The sequence below is a fragment of the Protopterus annectens genome, chromosome 8.part1 (assembly GCF_019279795.1).
Source record: "Protopterus annectens isolate FY-2018-M chromosome 8.part1, PAN1.0, whole genome shotgun sequence".
Taxonomy (NCBI): Eukaryota; Metazoa; Chordata; order Ceratodontiformes; family Protopteridae; genus Protopterus; species Protopterus annectens.
Window position 1 is genome coordinate 113,351,100 of NC_056742.1, and position 19,198 is coordinate 113,370,297.

The 19,198-nt window shown below is 42.7% G+C and overlaps 1 protein-coding gene across 1 annotated transcript in view; it reads left to right on the plus strand.

Moving 5' to 3' along the window:
- LOC122810226 (AFG3-like protein 1) overlaps window positions 1-18,455 on the plus strand; it is a 1,103,851-nt gene extending 1,085,396 nt beyond the window's left edge. The window contains exon 17 of the mRNA XM_044081735.1: window positions 17,649-18,455. Within this exon, the coding sequence (XP_043937670.1) occupies window positions 17,649-17,864 (216 nt within the window). The 3' untranslated portion in view covers window positions 17,865-18,455. The remainder of the gene's footprint in view (window positions 1-17,648) is intronic.
- Window positions 18,456-19,198: the final 743 nt, after the last annotated feature.

The following is a 19,198-nucleotide window of genomic DNA, read 5'->3' on the forward strand; positions in this document are numbered from 1 at the left end:
AGTCTGCTCCTTGATCTGTTTAAAACTTTCATTTAGTGGTTACAGCTAGGAACTGTAATAGTGTGCATTACTATAATTGTTTTTGTTTTATTTAAATTACGAAATTGTAAACTGCTTTTTCATACTGAGACTTGGATTTTCTATTTGTGGGTGTTCTTTCTATGCTTTTAAAGTGAGGTTTCTGTGTTCTGCTCAGGTGGCATAATCTTGATAGAGGCCTGTTGTGTAGGTGGAAGTTTTCTTTGTGTTTCTGGCAGCCATTTTCTGCTGATTGTCTTCATTATTGAGAGTAACAAGGCCTCCTGACCTTCTGTAGTACGAGTGATTGGGTAATAGCAGGGGCTGAGGAGTAATCTGATCTTCCTAACTCTTCCTTTCTTACTGCTGTATAAACCCTGTGTTTTATAAAGGCTTGCTTGTATTGTCAGGCTCTGGATTGCATTGCATAAGTGGAAATTCCTTAAGATTCCAAGAGCAGGCTAAGTTATTTCTTACACTTATTTCACTGAATTGCACTTCTGAAACGCTTATAATTGTGTATACAGTTGATCTATATTTTTGCACTGTTATAAAGCTTTTTTTAATTGTTTCACTGCATTTATATACTGTTTTAAAGTGTTTTAACATTACTTAACTGTAAACTGCTTTTTCATACTGAGTTGTATTTTCTGTTTGTGATTGCTCTTTCCGAACCTTTATGTGCATTTTTGTCAGTTAAAAGCATTCTCTAGTCTGCTCCTTGATCTGTTTAAAACTTTCATTTAGTGGCTACAGCTTGGAACTGTAATTTTCTTCCACCCACCCTGCCTCCCTAATGTTGTGTGTTTTTATACTTGGTGGCTTTGCAGTTGCCCGCCCATACTGTATATTTGATCTGTGACACTCCTCCCAGTCTAGTGTCATTAGTTCACTCAATCTAATAGAGAACATTTGTGAAGGCCAACCCACTCAGATTCCTAACGTTGAATTAACTTCTGTTCCAGCTTTCTCCATTTCCACTTTACTGTAAAAAAGAAAAAATTCTAAGCTTGCTTCCCCCCTTTCCTGTGGCAGGTCAGATACGGATTTGCTGTGTCCAGGACTGTTTGTGAGCTCCTATGCCCCCCCCCCCCCACTTAACTGGGGTTAAACTATTCCTGGCGCCATAAAGTCTGTTTTTCAAAATTTCCCTTGCAACTAGCCAGCTTTTTAGTTTTAGCACTCATCTGTTTCTTTGATCTCAGCACTTGTTCAGAACTCATTGTAAGCACTAAATAAGTTACAAATTACTACAGCACTCAACTTTCCTCACTTGTCTAGAGGAAAACAGTTTTTAGTACTGAATAAATAAGCACCTATTCAGGCATGTCTAAAGGTCAGCTCCCGGTGTATTCTCCTGTCTACCTGATGAATCTGGGCATCTTGAGACAATGCAGCAATTGCCTCATGTACACAGACAACCCTCTCCTCCTGCCACCCAACACTACGACCTGTGAGAGATGCACTTATATAGCCAAACTGGAAGCAAAGCTCTCTTTACCAAAGACAGGCCTAGACAGTCAAGAGGAGAAGGTAAACACTTGCACCGCAACACATTCATCACATAGTCCCTCAAAACCTACACCACCAAAACACACACACAGAACCACAAAACACACACCTACATTCGCAGAGGCTCTCTGTACTAATCTGCCCAAACAGCAGAGACCTCCAAAGCAGAAATGCAAGCAACCTCCACCCCCCCAGCACAACCCAAATGACACATAGTCCACATACTCAGTGTGCCACTCAACTACAGCCCATAAGGCATAACGTACCCAACACTCTACTCATAGGTGACTCTATAGTCAGGCACACTGATGTTCCACTCACCAGGCTAAACAAGGAAAAAGTTAGTGTCAGCTGCCTGTCAGGTGCCAGGATCCGCCACATAACGCACACACTCAGGTGACTCCACAAGAAGTACAAATATTGTCCATGTTGGTGTGAATGACCTGAGACGTACCTCCCTGGACTACATGAAAAGAGACATGGAGGAGCTCTCTGATCTTGTAGCCCAGGCCGGTATGACCCTAGCCCTGAGTAGCATTTTGCCATCACCCAGAATGACACCACAGTACAAGGACAAAATGATTGACTTTAACAATTGGCTAAGCTTCTGGTGTCATTCTAAGGGAATCCAGTACCTGTCTGCCTGGGATGACATGATCAACAGACCACGCTGCTTTGCCAGCGATGGCCTGCATCTGTCGCCCTTGGGATACCGGATACTGGCAAAGGCTCTTGCCACCCCTATAGTGCCGTTTTTAGGCAAGGTTCAAATGACAAATTCACCACCGTAACAGGTACAAGCAAGCAAAATCTGAGGGTAATGCTACTCAATGCTAGAAGTCTAAACCTCAAAATGCACTCACTTGAGGCACTCCTTAAAATGGAGAACATTGACATCTGTGCAGTGACAGAGACCTGGTTCAAAGCTCCAGAGAACACCCCTGCATTACCAGGCTATAATTCATACCACACCTTTTGGCCACCAAACCCGGACTGAAACACTAAAGGTGGAGGCGTGTCCATATTCATTAAAGATATCCACACCTCCAAGCTAGTTGCTCAGCATAATGCATCCGAGTTTATCCAAGTTCAACTAACTCTGGGCAAAACCGCAATCCAGATTGTAGCTTGCTACAGACCCCCCACCATTCCCAGGGATTCCCACTCCTCTTTTCTTGTTACACTGGAAAATATTAAGGTACAACCCAACACTCTAATGATGGGTGATTTCAACTACCCTACCATTAACTGGGAAAACTACTCGTGTACCAACTCTTTTGCTCAACGTTTTCTGGAAATCATCAATTCCAATGCTTTGGATCAACTTATCCACAGCCCCACCAGAGGCAGCAATATCTTAGACCTGGTCATCACCAACATGGGTGACCGGTGTTCTACACCAGAGGTCGTTGGTCAGATCCGACCACAAGCTAATCACCCTAGACATCCACATCCTGCTCCCAACCCCCATTAGGAAAACAACCGTAAAAAATTTCTCCAAAGCCAACTTCACACTTCTTAAGACAGAAGTGGAAAACTTCATGACACCCATGCAGATGGACAATAGAGGTACGACTGCTGAATCCTACACAAATGCACTTTATAAGCACTTGCACGAGTGCACGGATCGTGCTATCCCTAACCGAACCAAGATGCTATCCTCCAAAAAAAGGAAGCCAATCTGGTGGTCTTCTGCCATAAACAAACTCTACAACAGAAGAAAGAAACTGTTGAAAAAAAGAGTAAAATCCCACGATTGGAGGAACTCCCTGGTCAGCCTCAGTAAGAAGCTGAGATCCCTCATAAAATCTTCCAAAGCTAGTTATGAAAACAAAATTGCCACTGATTCTAAAGACAACCACAAAGCATTCTATAGCTATGTTAAAAATCTCAATGGCAACACTCAGATCTGCTCTGAGTTACAGCACAATGGCACTAAATATACAGAACCAACTGATATTGCCAACATCCTGGCAGATAGGTTCAGTGCTAACTTTACCCCCCTCTCACCCCCTAAAGGGCCCATCTTTATACCGGAAGAATGCACAGTTCCTGTAATCACGACTGCACAGGTAAAAACTTCACTCTCCAAAGCCAAGAACACAGCATCCATGGGACCTGACAACATCCCAGGCTGCCTTCTACATGAACTACGGAATGAACTGGCACCCCACCTAAGTACCATGTTCAATCATAGCCTCACCTCAGGCTTTGTGCCCATTGAATGGCGCACCGCGACAGTTATCCCACTCCACAAAGGGGGGGGGGGCACAACAGGCCCCCAGGAACTATCGCCCCATTAGCCTGACGAACCTCGTCTGCAAGGCCATGGAACGTATCATCATGGAGCTCATAAACAAAGACATTGGAGAGCTCCAAACCCTGGACCCCACACCGTTTGGGTTTGTAAAAGGCAGATCATGTCTCCTAAACATGATAGACTTCTTTGAAGTAGTCACCAAGGCCATGGATGAGGGTAAGGTGGTTCACACAGCCTATCTAGATCTCGCCAAGGCGTTCGACACCATCCCCCACTCTGGAATTATAGATAAACTCACTAAACTAGGTATAAATCCCTATGTCACAAGATTGGTTGCCAACTGGCTTACTGAAAGAACCCACACTGTGAAAGTAGCAGACTCCAAATCAGACTTCAGACCAGTGACAAGTGGAGTACCACAGGGTTCAGTCCTGGGTCCTCTCCTGTTTGCTGTCTACTTCTCTGAAGTACAGGCTAACACAGAAGGTCTTTGGCTAACTAAATTCACAGATGACTGCAAACTAGAAGCCATAATTGAAACTCCTAACGATGTGGACATCCTACAAAAGGGCCTCACTGAGACAGATGCCTGGTGTCAAAGACATGGTCTCAAGCTCCATGCCAAAAAGTGCATTGTCATCCCCTTTGGTAAAAATTCTGTACCCATGAATTACCACATAGGCGGTAGTCTACTTGACACCGAAAGTGTGATAAGAGACATTGGGACACAGGTGGACAGTACTCTCTCTCCTTTGATAATCACATCGCCAAAGTGGTCAGGAAATCCTTCTACGTGGCACACCTCATCACAAAAGGTTTCTCATCCAGAAAAAAAGAAGTCATTGTTTCCCTCTACTCATCACTCATTAGACCCATTATAGAGTGCAACGCCCCTTTTGGTATGTACCTCACAAGACATCTACAACAACTGGAAAGGCCGCAAAAATACCTCACAAAGAGGATTACTGGCCTCAAACAGATGCCTTACGCAGACCGTCTCAAAAAACTCCAGCTTTACTCCGTCACATGTCGCCTACTCAGAGGCGATCTCTGCCTAACATACAAAGCTATGTCAAACCCAGAGTTGTTGGACATGCTCCACTTAAAGAAATCCCAATCATCTCCGAGCTACACACTCTAGGGACCTAAACCTTGTCACCACAATAAACAGAACATGCTGGAGGGATAGATTCCTGTCCCAGAGACTTCCCATACTCTGGAACAGACTACCTATCTATGTCAAACAGAGCTCCTCATTAGCACTCTTCAAGAAAAATCTTGATGATTGGATGGGAAATAGGAAATTCACCCCGGGGATCACTTCTGTGGTTCTGCTTGACAGGGGCACAGGAAAATAATTTTCTTGGGTGGCGAAAGCCAGGGTACATTTTTGGCTAGGCTTGTATAGGCCCTAGGGCCAATAGCCTAGTACCTTCCTATGAACCTATAATATGCAAGTCAGTAGGCCTGAATACACTATCAGAAGCCAGTGCCTGCAAAGCGGCTCCAGACCCATCCATGGTAGAGACATCCGTAGGTTCCACAGTTGAAGCATCTCGCAGCATACCATATTCCGAATGGGTCTCAGTAGAGGCCTGCGAATCTGAAGTAGCGGGCATCAAGGGCTGCAAAAGCTACTCACTGAGTACTGGCGACTGGCTTAGGAGAAGCGTCGTCGGTAGTTTTGAACCTAGGCGGCCTGTCTCTCTCTATCTTTGCATTTTTTCGGAATGTCAGTAGTCGGATGGCTTACCGAAGACATATCAGGATAATTGAACTGAGCACCAAAATATTTAGAAGCGAAAATATACCAACGATGGATAGTTCGTGGTTTAAATAAGGCACAAAACCGACAGTGAGGTACGTTGTGGTCAGGACCTAGGTAAGGAATACAGCACGAATGAAAATCTTTGAGGTATTTGCTTTCCACAAGAAATGCAATTATTTACTTTTACTGACATCGATTTAGAGCAAGAAAAGGTTTCCCCAACGGGGTACTTGGCTTTTAGTTGAAAACTTCAATTCTGAAACTCAAAAACGAAAATTTGACGAGTCGTCCGACCGGCACTTGCAAACTGCTTCTGCTTTGGTCCCCACATGGCAAGAAAGACTGGTGTAATGGCGTCGGCTGCATGTTTTATACCCCTGACATCATGGAAGAAGAGACCGCAACCGACGCAGGACCCAAGACTTTGTTAATCAGGCCGACTGAGGGCTACTGCAAGCAGATAACCCAAATGTGATCACTGCAACAGTGAAACACGAAGAACATCTTCATCCTCCCAAATGTCTCTCCTTGCAGTATCACAATATGTGCAATACTTCAGACACAGCAAATTTTTCACTGCATGCTTTAGGGTCATACTGCAGACAGCAGTGATACTTCTAGGTAGCAGAAGCAGCCTTAGCAGTCTGAACACACATTGCCCCTTCATGCCTGTGATAGGGCAGTCGTGTACACATTCTCTGCCGTTGTCTGTGTGTTTCTTACTAGTGATATTAGCTATGCCTGTAGGACATATCTAGCATTGCCGATAAGATGGCCTTGTGTGAAATCACCCTGTACAAATCACATGTGTGATTGAAGTGGGGAGTAATTGACAGTACCTTGGTGGCCTTGTGACATGTTGTGCATTTTCCACTATGCATTGTAGACCACTTGGCAGTTGATGGACTGGTACCCCTTAGAGTTAATATGTAGTTGTTAATGTTCCCCATATGGGATCTTTATTGCAATGTGGGTGCAGTCAGTGACTCCCAGTGCCTCAGAGAAATGAGCAGTGGCTTCTGTCCTCTGTGGTATGCAAGAACCACATAAACTCCTTCACACATTATAGCATAGTATTGAGAAACTTTCTTGAAACAAGTGCTTTTGGAGTACAGTGTTATATGGCTCATGGAAGGTAACTGTATCCATTCTTCTCAACATTACACATACATTATCAAGGATTGATATCAGAGCATAGGCAAAGAGAAAGAAATAGGGGGCTTCTAAATGAAAGATCAGCACTGGTGTTGTTTTTGATAGAATCTAGAACAGAAGCTGCCGTTAAAGTAATAATTAGTAAAGCATATAAAATATTGCATGATAATTATAAGAATCAATCAGAGAAGCTTAGAAAGGATTGGGAAGAGAGATTGGATAAGCAATTCACAAAGAGACAATGGGGGATATATGTATAGCTCCCAAATATGCAACAAAGTCTAGAAGATTTTAGAATCTTTGCCTGGAAGTGTTTACATAGGTATTTTTATACCCCAAGTAGAAGAATTTTTCCTCCGGTGGATAACAAGTGTTGAAGGTGTGACTGGCAAAAGAGGTAGCTGGGAACATTTTTTTTGGAAGTGTGATGAGCTGGCAGACTTTTGGGATTCCCTGCAGACCGTTCTTTCAGAGATACTGGGTGAGCAGATTGGACTGACTGGGGAGATGATTTTTTTCAGTTATGCTACAGAATTGGAAATGCCTAGACGTAGTAAAGCCTTGCTGAGTCTAATTATGGTGGCTGCCAAAAAAGCAATTACTAGAAAATGGAAATCAAAGTCTAGACCAACTTTACTGGAAGTGGTGAATATAGTGACAGAGATAAAACAACTGGAATTGGGATCTTTAGAAAAGGGAAGGAGCAAACTACATAGGAAAAATGGGAATTGTGGGAACAATATATGCAGAGCAGGAACAATGTTTATGAGGCAGAATTTGAATGAGCTATAGAATGCTTAACTAACGATGACTGGATGGTTTAGAAATGATGTATAATGTTTACAACTTCAGTTGTTTTAGTGGTGTTTGTGATGTAAATTGTAACTAAAGTGATATTTTGTATGTTTTTCATTTATATAAATGTAATATTGCCTTTGTTATATGTGTAAATTTAATAAAGAAGTTTGGAATTAAAAAAAAAAAAAGTTACACATTCATTGGTGTCCACAAAGATTGGTATTTTACATATCCCAGGAGCCTGCTTATGTGGGTGATGCATCTCTACCAGCTTTTTTATGCTGTCTGTATTTGTGAAGGTGGCCCCATGATTCTGTGTTTCACAGGGCATGGTATGTTAGGAGTGGATGGATGACTTGGTACTGCTGTCGGTGATGACATGCAGTGCATGGCGGCCTATAGGGAGAACAACCACTTGCATATACATATACATATCTCTTAAAATTACCCCTTTTATGTTTTGCAGTCACTGTCCCATTACTTCAAGATTTCTCTGTAGTCAGCAACTCTTTCGGTCATATTTCATTTACAAAATGTATACATTTCTGAATTGAGTCACTCTATTGTTTACCTTCATTTGCATTCACCATTATCCTCCTTTTAATAATGTTGCTCATTTCCATGTCATTATGTGATGACTTGCATACTATACTGACCACAATTTTTCACAGCCTAACGTGTCTGAGTCGCACTTTCCTTTCATGTGGTGCTGTGGCTAATGGTGTGCAGGGTCCTGGGTTCAAGACTTGCAAGGGCTGATTATTTGGCATACACTGCTAGAATCTCCTTGTGTTCTGACTGGAGTGCTTCTGAATCTGATAAGTATATTCCTTGGCACTTTAACTTTTCAGAGTTCTGCATTGTATTAATTTTTTGCCTGACGGAATTATTTTATATATTTGCTGACCTTGTTTGCTGTTTTCTTATCTGTTCTGAAACTGGTTCCACCCCCTATTCCTGTGGTGGTGTTAAAGTTTATAAAACTGGCCTAACAGCTTTTGTGTTATCTGATTGCTTCAAGGCTTGCTGATTTAAAAATAGTCCCTATTTGTAAATTCCTGCATACATTGTTAGAATCTCCTTTTGTTCTGACTGTGCTTCTCAGCTGATAAGTATATTTTTTGCCACTTTTTGACTGTTCAGAGTTGAATTTAGTTCAGACTACATTTTGAATAAATTGCATTTATTTAAACTGTATTTGCTTTAATACTGCTAAACACTCGTGTGCTAGCTTGCACTGCACTTGAATTGTATTTTATTGCTGTTTTAGCTGCTTTCTGGAAAAAAAATTCTAAGCTGGTTTCCTCCCTTTCCTGTAACTAGTCTAGTCCAGATACAGATGTGCTGTATCCAGGACTGTTGGTAAGCTTCTGAGCTCCCCAAGCCTTTCTGTGTTGGAGGGAAGCCTTCTAGCTTGTCAGTGGGAGTGGTAAGCACTAGGTAGCCTATCTACCACAAGAGGAGTGGTTTCTGTTCTTATTTGAACTGTTTTTTTTTTTGAATTCTTATATTGTTGCACTTTAATTGATCGTTTTTAAGTGTTTTTTCATCTGTTTAATTATAAAGGGCTATAGCCTTTTCCTGCTTTAGAAGTATTTTTTTACTTGTCTCTTGAAAAAAAATCTTATTTCTGTACTTGTTTCCCGCCTTTCTAGAGCTAGTATTCAGGTTTTCAGATTTTGCTGAATTCTGGCCTGTTTGTAGTTTCTGTGTTGCCCAGACCTTTCTGAGATAGAGAGAAGCTTCTCTGCTATTCAGTGAGAGTGGTTGCTTTGAAACAAGCCTATCTGTTGCCTTGAGGAGTGGTTTCAGCTCAGAATTTGTAGTTTTATTGGCCGTTTTGGACTATTTCTATTCCTTTCATCTTCCTGTTTAAAAGCTTGTGTTGGCACGGTTGTACGCACAGTGCAGCGGCATTTAACTGTGGTTAAACTATTCCCGGTGCCAGAAAGTCTGCTCTTCAGATTTTCCCTTAGAACTAGCCAGTTTTCAAGTTTTAGCGCTCAGAACTGTTTCTGTTCTCTTGAACTAGCCAGTCTTCTAGTTTTAGCACTCAAAACTGTTTCTCTTCCCTTGAACAAGCCAGTTTTCTAATTTTAGCACTCAAAACTGTTTCTGTACCCTTAAACTAGCCAGTCTTCCAGTTTTAGCGCTCATAACTGTTCCTGGTGCTCCACACTTGTCCAATTCTCGCTGCAAGCACTAAATCTACAAATTACTGTAGCACTCAACTTTCCTCACTAATCAAGAGGAAATGAGCTCCCAGTACTTAAATTAATAAGCACTAACAAGGCATGTCCAAGGGTCAGCTCCTAGTGTTCTCTCCTGTCCACCTGATGAATCTGGGCATCTTGGGGCAATGTAGCAATTGCCTCATGTACACTGACAACCCTCTCCTCCTACCCTCCAACACTGCAACCTGTAAGATATGCACTTATATAGCCAAACTGGAAGCCAAGCTCTCTCAATCCAAGGCTGGACTAGACAGTCAAGAGAAGGTTAACACCACACTGTACTCTCAACACATAGTCCATCAAAACCTGCACCTCTCAAACCCACACATAGTAATACAAAACACACACCTACATTCACTGAGGTTCTCAATAAAAAATCTGTCCAAACAACAGAGACCTCCAAAGCTGAAATGCAAGCAACCACCATCCCCCATCACTACCCGAATGACACGTAGCCCACAAAATCAGTGTGCCACTCAACCTCAGCCCATAAGGCAAAACAATGTACCCAGCACACTAGTCATTGGTGTCTCTATAGTCAGGCACACTGACATTCCCCTCACCAGGCAGAACAAGGAGAAAGTCACTGTCAGCTGCCTGTCGGGTGCCAGGATCCGCCATATAACACACGCATTCAGGTCATTCCACAACAAGTATGACTCCGTCATTGTCCATGTTGGAGTAAATGATCTGAGACGTACCTCCCTGGACTACATGAAAAGAGACATGGAGGAGCTCTCTGACCATGTGGCCCAGGCAGTTATGACACTAGCCCTGAGTAGCATCCAGCTATCGCCCAGAATGATGCCACAGTACAAGGACAAAATGATTGACTTCAACAATTGGCTAAGATTCTGGTATCATTCCAAGGGCATCCAGTATCTGCATGGGATGACATGATCGACAGGCCACGATACTTTGCCCGAGATGACCTGCATCTGTCACCACTGTGATCACGGATACTGACTAAGGCTCTTGCTGCCCCTGTAGTGCCTTTTTTAGGCAAGGTTCAAACGTCAAACGCACCACCATAGTAGACATAAACATGCAAAATCTAAGGGTAATGCTACTCAGTGCTAGAAGTCTAAACCTCAAAATGCACACACTCGAGGCTCTCCTTGAGATGGAGAACATTGACATCTGTGCAATGACAGAGACCTGGTTTAAGGCTCCAGGGAGCATCCCTGCATTACCTGGCTACAATTGTACCACATCTTTCAGCCACCCAACCCAGACCAAAATACTAAAGGAGGAGGCGTGTCCTTATTCACAAAGGATATCCACACATCCAGGCTAGTTGCTCAACATAATGCCTCCGAAATTATCCAAGTACAATTAACACTGGGCAAGACTGCAATTCAGATTGTAGCATGTTACAGATCCCCCATCATGCCCCAGGACGCGCACTCCATGTTTCTCGATATACTGGATAATATTAAGATACAGTCCAATACCCTCATTTTGGGAGATTTCAACTACCCCTCCATCAACTGGGAAAAATACTTGTGTGCTAACTCATTTGCCCAATGTTTTCTGGAATTCATCAATTCCAACGCCCTGGACCAGCTTGTCCATACCCCCACCAGGGGTAGCAACATTCTGGACCTGGTCATTACCAATTTGGGTAATAGATGCTCCACGCCAGAGGTCAACTCCTCGCTGGTCGGATCTGATCACAAGCTAATCACCCTAGACATCCATATCCCGCCCCCCTCTCCATTAAAGAAACCACCATAAAAAAACTTCTCCAAAGCCAACTTCATGCTTCTTAAGTCAGAAGTGGCAAACTTCATTACACCCTCACAGATGGAAAATAGTGGCACGACTGCTGAATCATATACAAATGCACTGTATAAGCACATACACGGATGGACCGTGCCAACCCCAGCAGAACCAAGACACTAACATCCAGAAAAAGAAAGCCAGTCTGGTGGTCCCCTCCCATAAACAAGCACTACAACAGAAGGAAGAAACTGTTAATGAAAAGAGTAAAATCCCATGACTGCAGGAACTCCCCTGGTCAGCCTCAGCAAGAAGCTGAGATCCCTCATAAAATCCTCCAAAGCTAGTTATGAAAATAAAATTTGCCTTGGATTGTAAAGACACCCACAAAGCCTTCTACAGCTATGTCAAGAATCTCAATGGCAACGCTCAGATCTGCTCTGAACTATAGCACAATGGCACTACATTTACTGAACCAACTGATATTGGCAACATCCTGGCAGACCGGTTCAGTGCTAACTTCTCCCCCCAAAGGGGCCCCCCCATACCGGATGATTGCAAACCCCCTGAACTCACAACCACATAGGTGAAGAACCACAATCTCCAAAGCCGAGAACACAGCATCTATGGCTGCGTTCTGCACGAACGACAGAACAAACTGGCACCCCACCTAAGTACCATGTTATCCATAGCCTCACTTCAGGCTTTGTGCCTAAGGAGTGGCAGACAGCGACAGTTATCCCACTCCACAAAGAGGGTGCCACCGCGGACCCTGGGAACTACCGCCCCATTAGCCTGACGAGCCTGATCTGCAAGGCCATGGAACGGCATCATCCTAGAGCTTATAAACAAAGACATAGGTAACCTCCAAACTCTGGACCCCACTCAGTTTGGGTTTGTAAAGGGTAGATCATGCCTCCTTAACCTGATTGACTTCTTCGAAGCAGTCACTAGAGCCGTAGATGAGGGTAAGGTAGTGCACACTGCCTGTCTTGACCTCGCCAAGGCCTTTGACACCATCCCCCACTCTGATATTATAGATACTCACTGGACTAGGCATAAATCCCTATGTCACAAGATGGGTGGCCAACTGGCTCACTGACAGAACTCACACAGTGAAAGTAGCCGACTCCAAACCTGACTTCAGACCAGTGACAAGCGGAGTACCACAGGGTTCGGTCCTGGGTCCTCTCCTGTTCGGTATCTACTTCTCTGAACTCCAGGCAAATACAGCTGGTCTCTGGCTAACTAAATTCGCAGATGACTGCAAACTAGGAGCCATAATCTATTCACCTAAAGATGTGGACATTCTACAAAGAGGCCTCACTGAGACAGATGTTTGGTGTTAAAGTCATGGCCTAAAGCTCAATGCCAAGAAGTGCATTGTCATCGTCTTTGGGAAAAATACCGTACCCATGAACTAGCACAAAGGCGGTAGCCTACTAAACACCGAAAGCGTTATAAGAGACCTTGGGACACAGGTGGGTAGTAGTCTCTCCCTTGATAATCACGTTGCCATAGTAGTCAGGAAATCTTTCTATGTGGCACACCTCATCACAAATGGGTTCTCCTCCAGAAAAAGAGAGGTCATAGTTCCTCTCTACTCATCCCTTATTAGACTCATCATAGAGTACAATGCCCCATTTGGCATGTACCTCGCAAGACATCTGCAACAGCTGGAAAGGCCACAGAAATACCTCACTAAGAGGATTACCGGCCTCAAACAGATGCTGTACGCTGACTGTCTCTGCTCAGTCGCATATTAGCCTACTCCGAGGCATCCTCTGCCTAACGTACAAAGCCATGTCTAACCCAGACCTGATGGACATGCTGCAGTTAAAGAAATCCCAATCTCTCCGTGCCGCATGCTCCAGGGACCTAAACTTTGTCACCACAATAAACAGAACATGCTGGAGGGATAGATTCCTGTCTCAGAGACTTCCCCTGCTCTGGAAAAGGCTGCCCATTCATGTCAAGCAAAGCTCCTCATTAGCCCTCTTTAAGAGAAATCTTGACAATTTGATGGGTAATAGGAAATTCACCCCGGGAATCACTGCTTTAGCTCTGCTCAACAGGGGCACAAGAAAATAATTTTCTTGGGTGGCGAAAGCCAGGGAACTCGTTTGGCTAGGCTTGTGTAGGCCCTAGGGCTGATAGCCTAGCACTTACCTATGAACCTTTGGTCACCCATATTTTGCATACCATGATGTGGTAAATATTTTTGAATCCTAGAGAATGTGTTGCAATGCATATTTTCTTGATTTAGAAGATGTTGGGCTTTTTGTTTTTTCCTTCAGTCTATTTTAACACTGTTCAGTGCTCTGCCCCTTTGCATGAATTTGCTGCAAGAGGCGTCCCAAATAAAAAATGTTATTTGTAAAACATTCACTGCAACATTGGGTGTTCAGCAGTGTTTTTGCAGCATATTTGAAGAGTGTTTTAGCTGCCTTTCACGAGTCTTGTCACTGCATGGAATTTTTGTCATCATTCATACTCTTGTCATATATCCACATTGTTTTGTGGATAGTTTTTTTCAGGCAGCAGTGGAGAAAAAAGGTAAGGTAGAGAAGAAAATGGGCACTCTAACAGTATGCATGTGCTTACCCATGTTACACAGAGTGACTTCTGTGGTGATGACAGATGTGTGACGTCTTGTGAGACTGCATTAAAAATGGATACTGACTTTTGCACTGGCTAGAATCCATTTTCTGCATTTGCCACAAGAGATATCCTAAAAGAGGCAGCATTAAGTAAGTGCTTTTTACTTTTTTTTCTGGGAGCCATTACTTCATATATGTGAAATTTCAGGCCTTTGTATGTAAAGAATTCTACCTTTTTCCCCCACAAATGGCTGAGTGTCAGTCTTCGTGAATCATTACTTTCTTCCCAAAATAGTTTCACAGGTTTAATTGTCAGTTTGCCATTTACTTGGTCTGTTTTACAGAAGCTGAGGATAGAGAGGAATTTTTCTTTCATTGCTTCAGTATTTGCTGTAATTTGTGGTTTTGCGTTAAGATGTTCACTTCCTTTGCTGCAGGACGAGGGATTTCTCTAGTACCTAAGCAATTCCAGTCTAAGTTGCTTGCATAAAATCCAGTCGAAGTTGCTTGCATACTGCACTTCTTTTTTTTTTTTGTCAACAGAAAAGGCATTTGGCCTTTAGTCACTGTGTTTAAAGGTCACTCCAGGAGAGTGGTGGCCATATCTAGTACTTCAGTGTGTTCACTTTAGCCAAGTGGTTGTTACTATATACCTTTTCCAAACATACATTTGTGAATGTCCCATTCAGAAGTAGGTCAGTTTTTAATGTCCATATTTTTGTTGCCTTCGCAGAAATGTGCGGGGGAATTTACTGAGAGTACACTTTAGGTTTACAGCATATGATTTGGTTTGTTTTCTTGTAGGCAGAACTTGATTAAAGTTGGGTCCAAGAATATGCAAAGCCATGGAAAGAATTATCATGGAACTAATCAGGACATAGGGAGACTCCAAACACTGGACCTGTCTCAGTTTGGATTCATCAAGGGCATGTTATGCTTACTTAACCCTGTGTTTTTTGTGAAAAGGTCACCAAAGCAATCAGTGAGGGCAAAACAGTACACACCATGTACCTCAGCCTGGCCAAAACTTTTGACACAATTCCTCACTCGGTCATAGTTGAAAAGTTAAACTGGGAATAAATCCCTGTGTCACCCACTGGATTGCCAGCTGGCTTACAGATATGATGCAGGAAATCAAAATACGGTAAGCTACCTCCAAAAAGAGACCAGTCACCAGTGGAGTTCACTAGTGTTCTGTGCTGGGACCTGTCCTGTTTGGCATCTACTTTTCTGATGGAAATCCAGTACCAAATGGGTGTGGCTAACTACGTTTGCACATGACTGAAAGCTGGGAGCTGTCCTTGAATCCTCAAATGCCTTAGCCATCCTGCTGGAAGGTTTGTCCCAAATGTACAGCTGGTGCCAAAATCATAGACTGAAACTAAATGCCAAAGAACGCATTATTGTATTCTTTGGGAAGTCGTCTCCCCCAGGGAACTACCACATTGACAATACACCCCTAAGAGTTGACCCAGTTGTTTGGGATTCCGGAACTTATGTGGACAGTGACCTAAATTTTGACCAACATATGTCCATTGTTATAAGAAAGGCCTTCTATATTGTACAGCTTATAAACAAAGGAATTGTGTCTAAATCTAGGGATAGCATAGTCCCCCTTTACTCAGCCCTTAAGCCAGTCATTAAATGTAATGCCTGTGGGGCATATAATTGTCCATGGTTCCCCTTTACAATCTCGAATTACTGAATGCTCGAAATTCAGTAACTCGAGACTGTAAAGGCACAAATCCACAAGCGCGAATCTAAATAAGCGTGAATTCAAATATCTCGAATCCGCGCTTATGCATGTCAGCTACGGAAAGGGAAGTGTGTGTGTCGGGATGTTTCACAGAAGTGAAGGTAAGTGAGTGTATGTGTGGGTTTTGTAAGTTGTGCATGTGGGTTAGGGTAGGGAGGTGGGAGTATGAGTGTGAGTGTTGGATGAGTCTGTGTATGTGTGATGTGTTTGTGTGTGTGTGAGGCAGTTTAAAATGTCTGTGTGGTGGGGTTTTTTTTGTGTGTGTATTAGTGTGATCTCGGAGTTAGAATATATAAGTAGGGGGTGTAGGGTGAGTGTGGGGGGTGCAGAGGGGCTTGCCCCACTGCGCACATGTAGTGTAGGGCTTGTAGTTTATGTGATGTGGGTTGTTTGGTGTGTGTGGTGTACGTGTTCTCTATGTTCGGGGTTTTATGTTTTCGTGTTTTTGGGTTTCGGGATTTTGGCTGGTTCGACTTTACAGTTTCGAGTTACTGAATTTCGAGCTTTCAGTCATTCGAGATTGTAAAGGGGAAACCCTGTCCATACACAACAGCAATTGGAATGCCACAAAGATACCTTACTAAAAAGATACAAGGCCTAAATAACATGTCCTACATGGATTGACTCAAAGTCCTTTCACTTTCCTACAGAGTACTAGGAGGTGACCTCTTTCTGTTATACAAGTCATCCCCTGACTATCTGTTATACAAGTCATCCCCTGACCCAGTACGGATGGATTTACAGCACATCAGCAAGTGAAGTGGCATCAGAAATACTCTGTGTAGGGATGTAAGCCTTTTTTATAACTTCAACAGAACAATTTGGAGGGACAGATATATCTTGCAGAGGATATTGCTGTTCTGGAATAGATTCTCTGTCCATATTCAAGACCATTTTAGATCTATGGATGGGAAACAGAAAATTTTAACTATTAATGGACAGAGGCAGCTCTTAAGTGCTTTATCCCGTGCATGGGGCCCCCTCAAATTATCTATCGTATAATTCCATTTACTGTCATTAGTGTTTATATATTATTATCGACCATGGTAAGGTCAGTCTCTGGTGTTTTTTTTTTTGGGGGGGGGGGGTCTTAGCGCTGTGGCATTGACACATGTTCACATTGGTATATTTTGACTTGGAATGGACATTAAGTCCCTCTTGTCTCACTGTTGGGGTGGCACAGCAGTTAGTGCTACTGCTAGAGCATTGTTTTGCAGTTCGGTTCTGAGCTATGGTGTCTTGTGTTCAGAGTTTGCATATCCTCCTTGTTTCCAAATAGGTTTTCCTTTGGTGTTTTTGTTTCAAACCCGTATACCAAAGAAGTACTGGAGATGACGTGGCAGTCCACCAAATTTCTTGTAGGTGTACATGTCCACGTTTAATGATAGATTGGCATCTTGTATGACATTATTTTGCTGCCTTGTGCTGACTGAGACATGGAATAGGCTTCATTAATTATTTTGCTTAAAGACTGTGCCTTCCTTTTGTGGTTCCATTACATTTCGTTTGGACTTTCAGTGGCTGTTTCATTCCCCCTATAACCCTGAACTGTTTAAAATGGATTATTGGATATTTGTCCCATTCCTCCACTACGCTTTGTACTAGTAAAGTGTTTTTTTTTTGTATTGTGTGTTCTGTATAGTTGCGATTATTATAGCTGAGATGCTGACACAGTGGATGTAAAAAATGTTTAAAATAACAGATTATTACAGTCTGTAGTAGTGACATATATCCGTCATTATTAGTACGTTTAAACTTTGTGCTATTTTCTCTGTCTTGTCTACGTTAAGTATTGAATTAATGCTTCAATTGTTTGTCCATGTAGGTTGGAAAACGTTTGTTGGAGAAGGAGGTTTTGGATAAGGCAGACATGGTTGAACTCCTTGGTGCACGTCCGTTTGCTGAAAAATCTACTTATGAGGAGTTTGTGGCAGGGACAGGAAGCTTAGAGGAGGACACCTCTCTCCCTGAAGGGCTGAAAGACTGGAATCGTGACAGAGAGGAGGTAGAAGAGAAAATGGCTGATGTAAAGACTGCATAATATATGGGGTCTACCCTTTCTGCACTACCAGTAATCTTGAACTACTTACTCCACCACCACTACCACCAAAGAAATGCAGCATTACCTTTGAAAGATGACCAGTTTGAGTGTTATAAAGGAATCAAGTTCATATATTTTCACTAGCAGTAGCCCAGAGGTGTCATAGCGAAAGTGACTAGTATTGCAACAAGAGATTGTCATACCTGTGGCTATACATGATGTATTACAGCTGTATATCAGAAACAGTGATGTAACTCATTTTCCTTAGGGAGAGTGCACCCTTTGCAGCTTTTGTCAAGATTCTACTGGTGTGCACTTTATTTTGGTTTGCACTGGGAAGGCTAATAGTTGGGCCTTACCTTTGATAACCCATGAAATGTACTTCAGACAGCATTTTGCTGTATTTATACAGTGCCTATTGCAGCTGAACTCAGAGAGCTAATTCTGTTATTTCTGTAACAGCACTACAGCTTGTTTAATAGAGACAGGACGTGTACGTTCTCTCTTGTCAGATGTACATGTTTTTAACAGGTGCAAACAAAGCTTTATTGTGTACATTTTTCATTAAAAAGGTAACCTGGAATACCTTTACTAAGAGTTTGATGAAAAACCTTACAAGTAGGTCAGAATTACAATTTTCTCTTTATTTGCAGATCATTTTTTACTGTACATGCATAAATGTAATTCATATCATTGTGCATAAGATTCTGATACTGGTCAAGAAGTCTGCCAGAGTTCTTCCAGCTGATAATTGGATACTGATTTGGAGGTGGTGTTTGTGCTTCACTTAATGACTGAACAGTAGAAATTCCTTTGCTTATTTGGGGGGGGGGGGGGGGGGGAGTGGTATCAGTACCTAATTATTAATTTTGTGTGAAGCTGTTTATATACATGTGTGTGGGTGTGTGTATATTTGTGTGTGATCCAAGTAAAATACGCACGTGTGTGTGTGTGTGTGTGTGTGTGTGTGTGTGTGTGTGTGTGTGTGTGTGTGTGTATACAAGGGTTCCCTGCAAAAGGTCTTGTGTGTGGTTGAGAGCTGTTTAGTCAACCATTTATGATCGATTAAGCAGCTGGTTGACAGGTGTCTTGAGATCACACAATTCCTGCTGTTGCAGATTATGTCCTTATAGTTAGTGTATAGAATTATCAGGTGTTGTACCAAGGCTCTTTCTTGGTGAGTGCACAGTTGCGTGTTCGCATTGTCGTTTTCATTGCTAGCATGTTGATGTTTTGAATTTCGACATTGGAATGTATTTGATCTTCAGTTATACACTGATATATGCACACATATACGTGTGCGCACAGACTGTACATGTATATTGTTTGCTGCT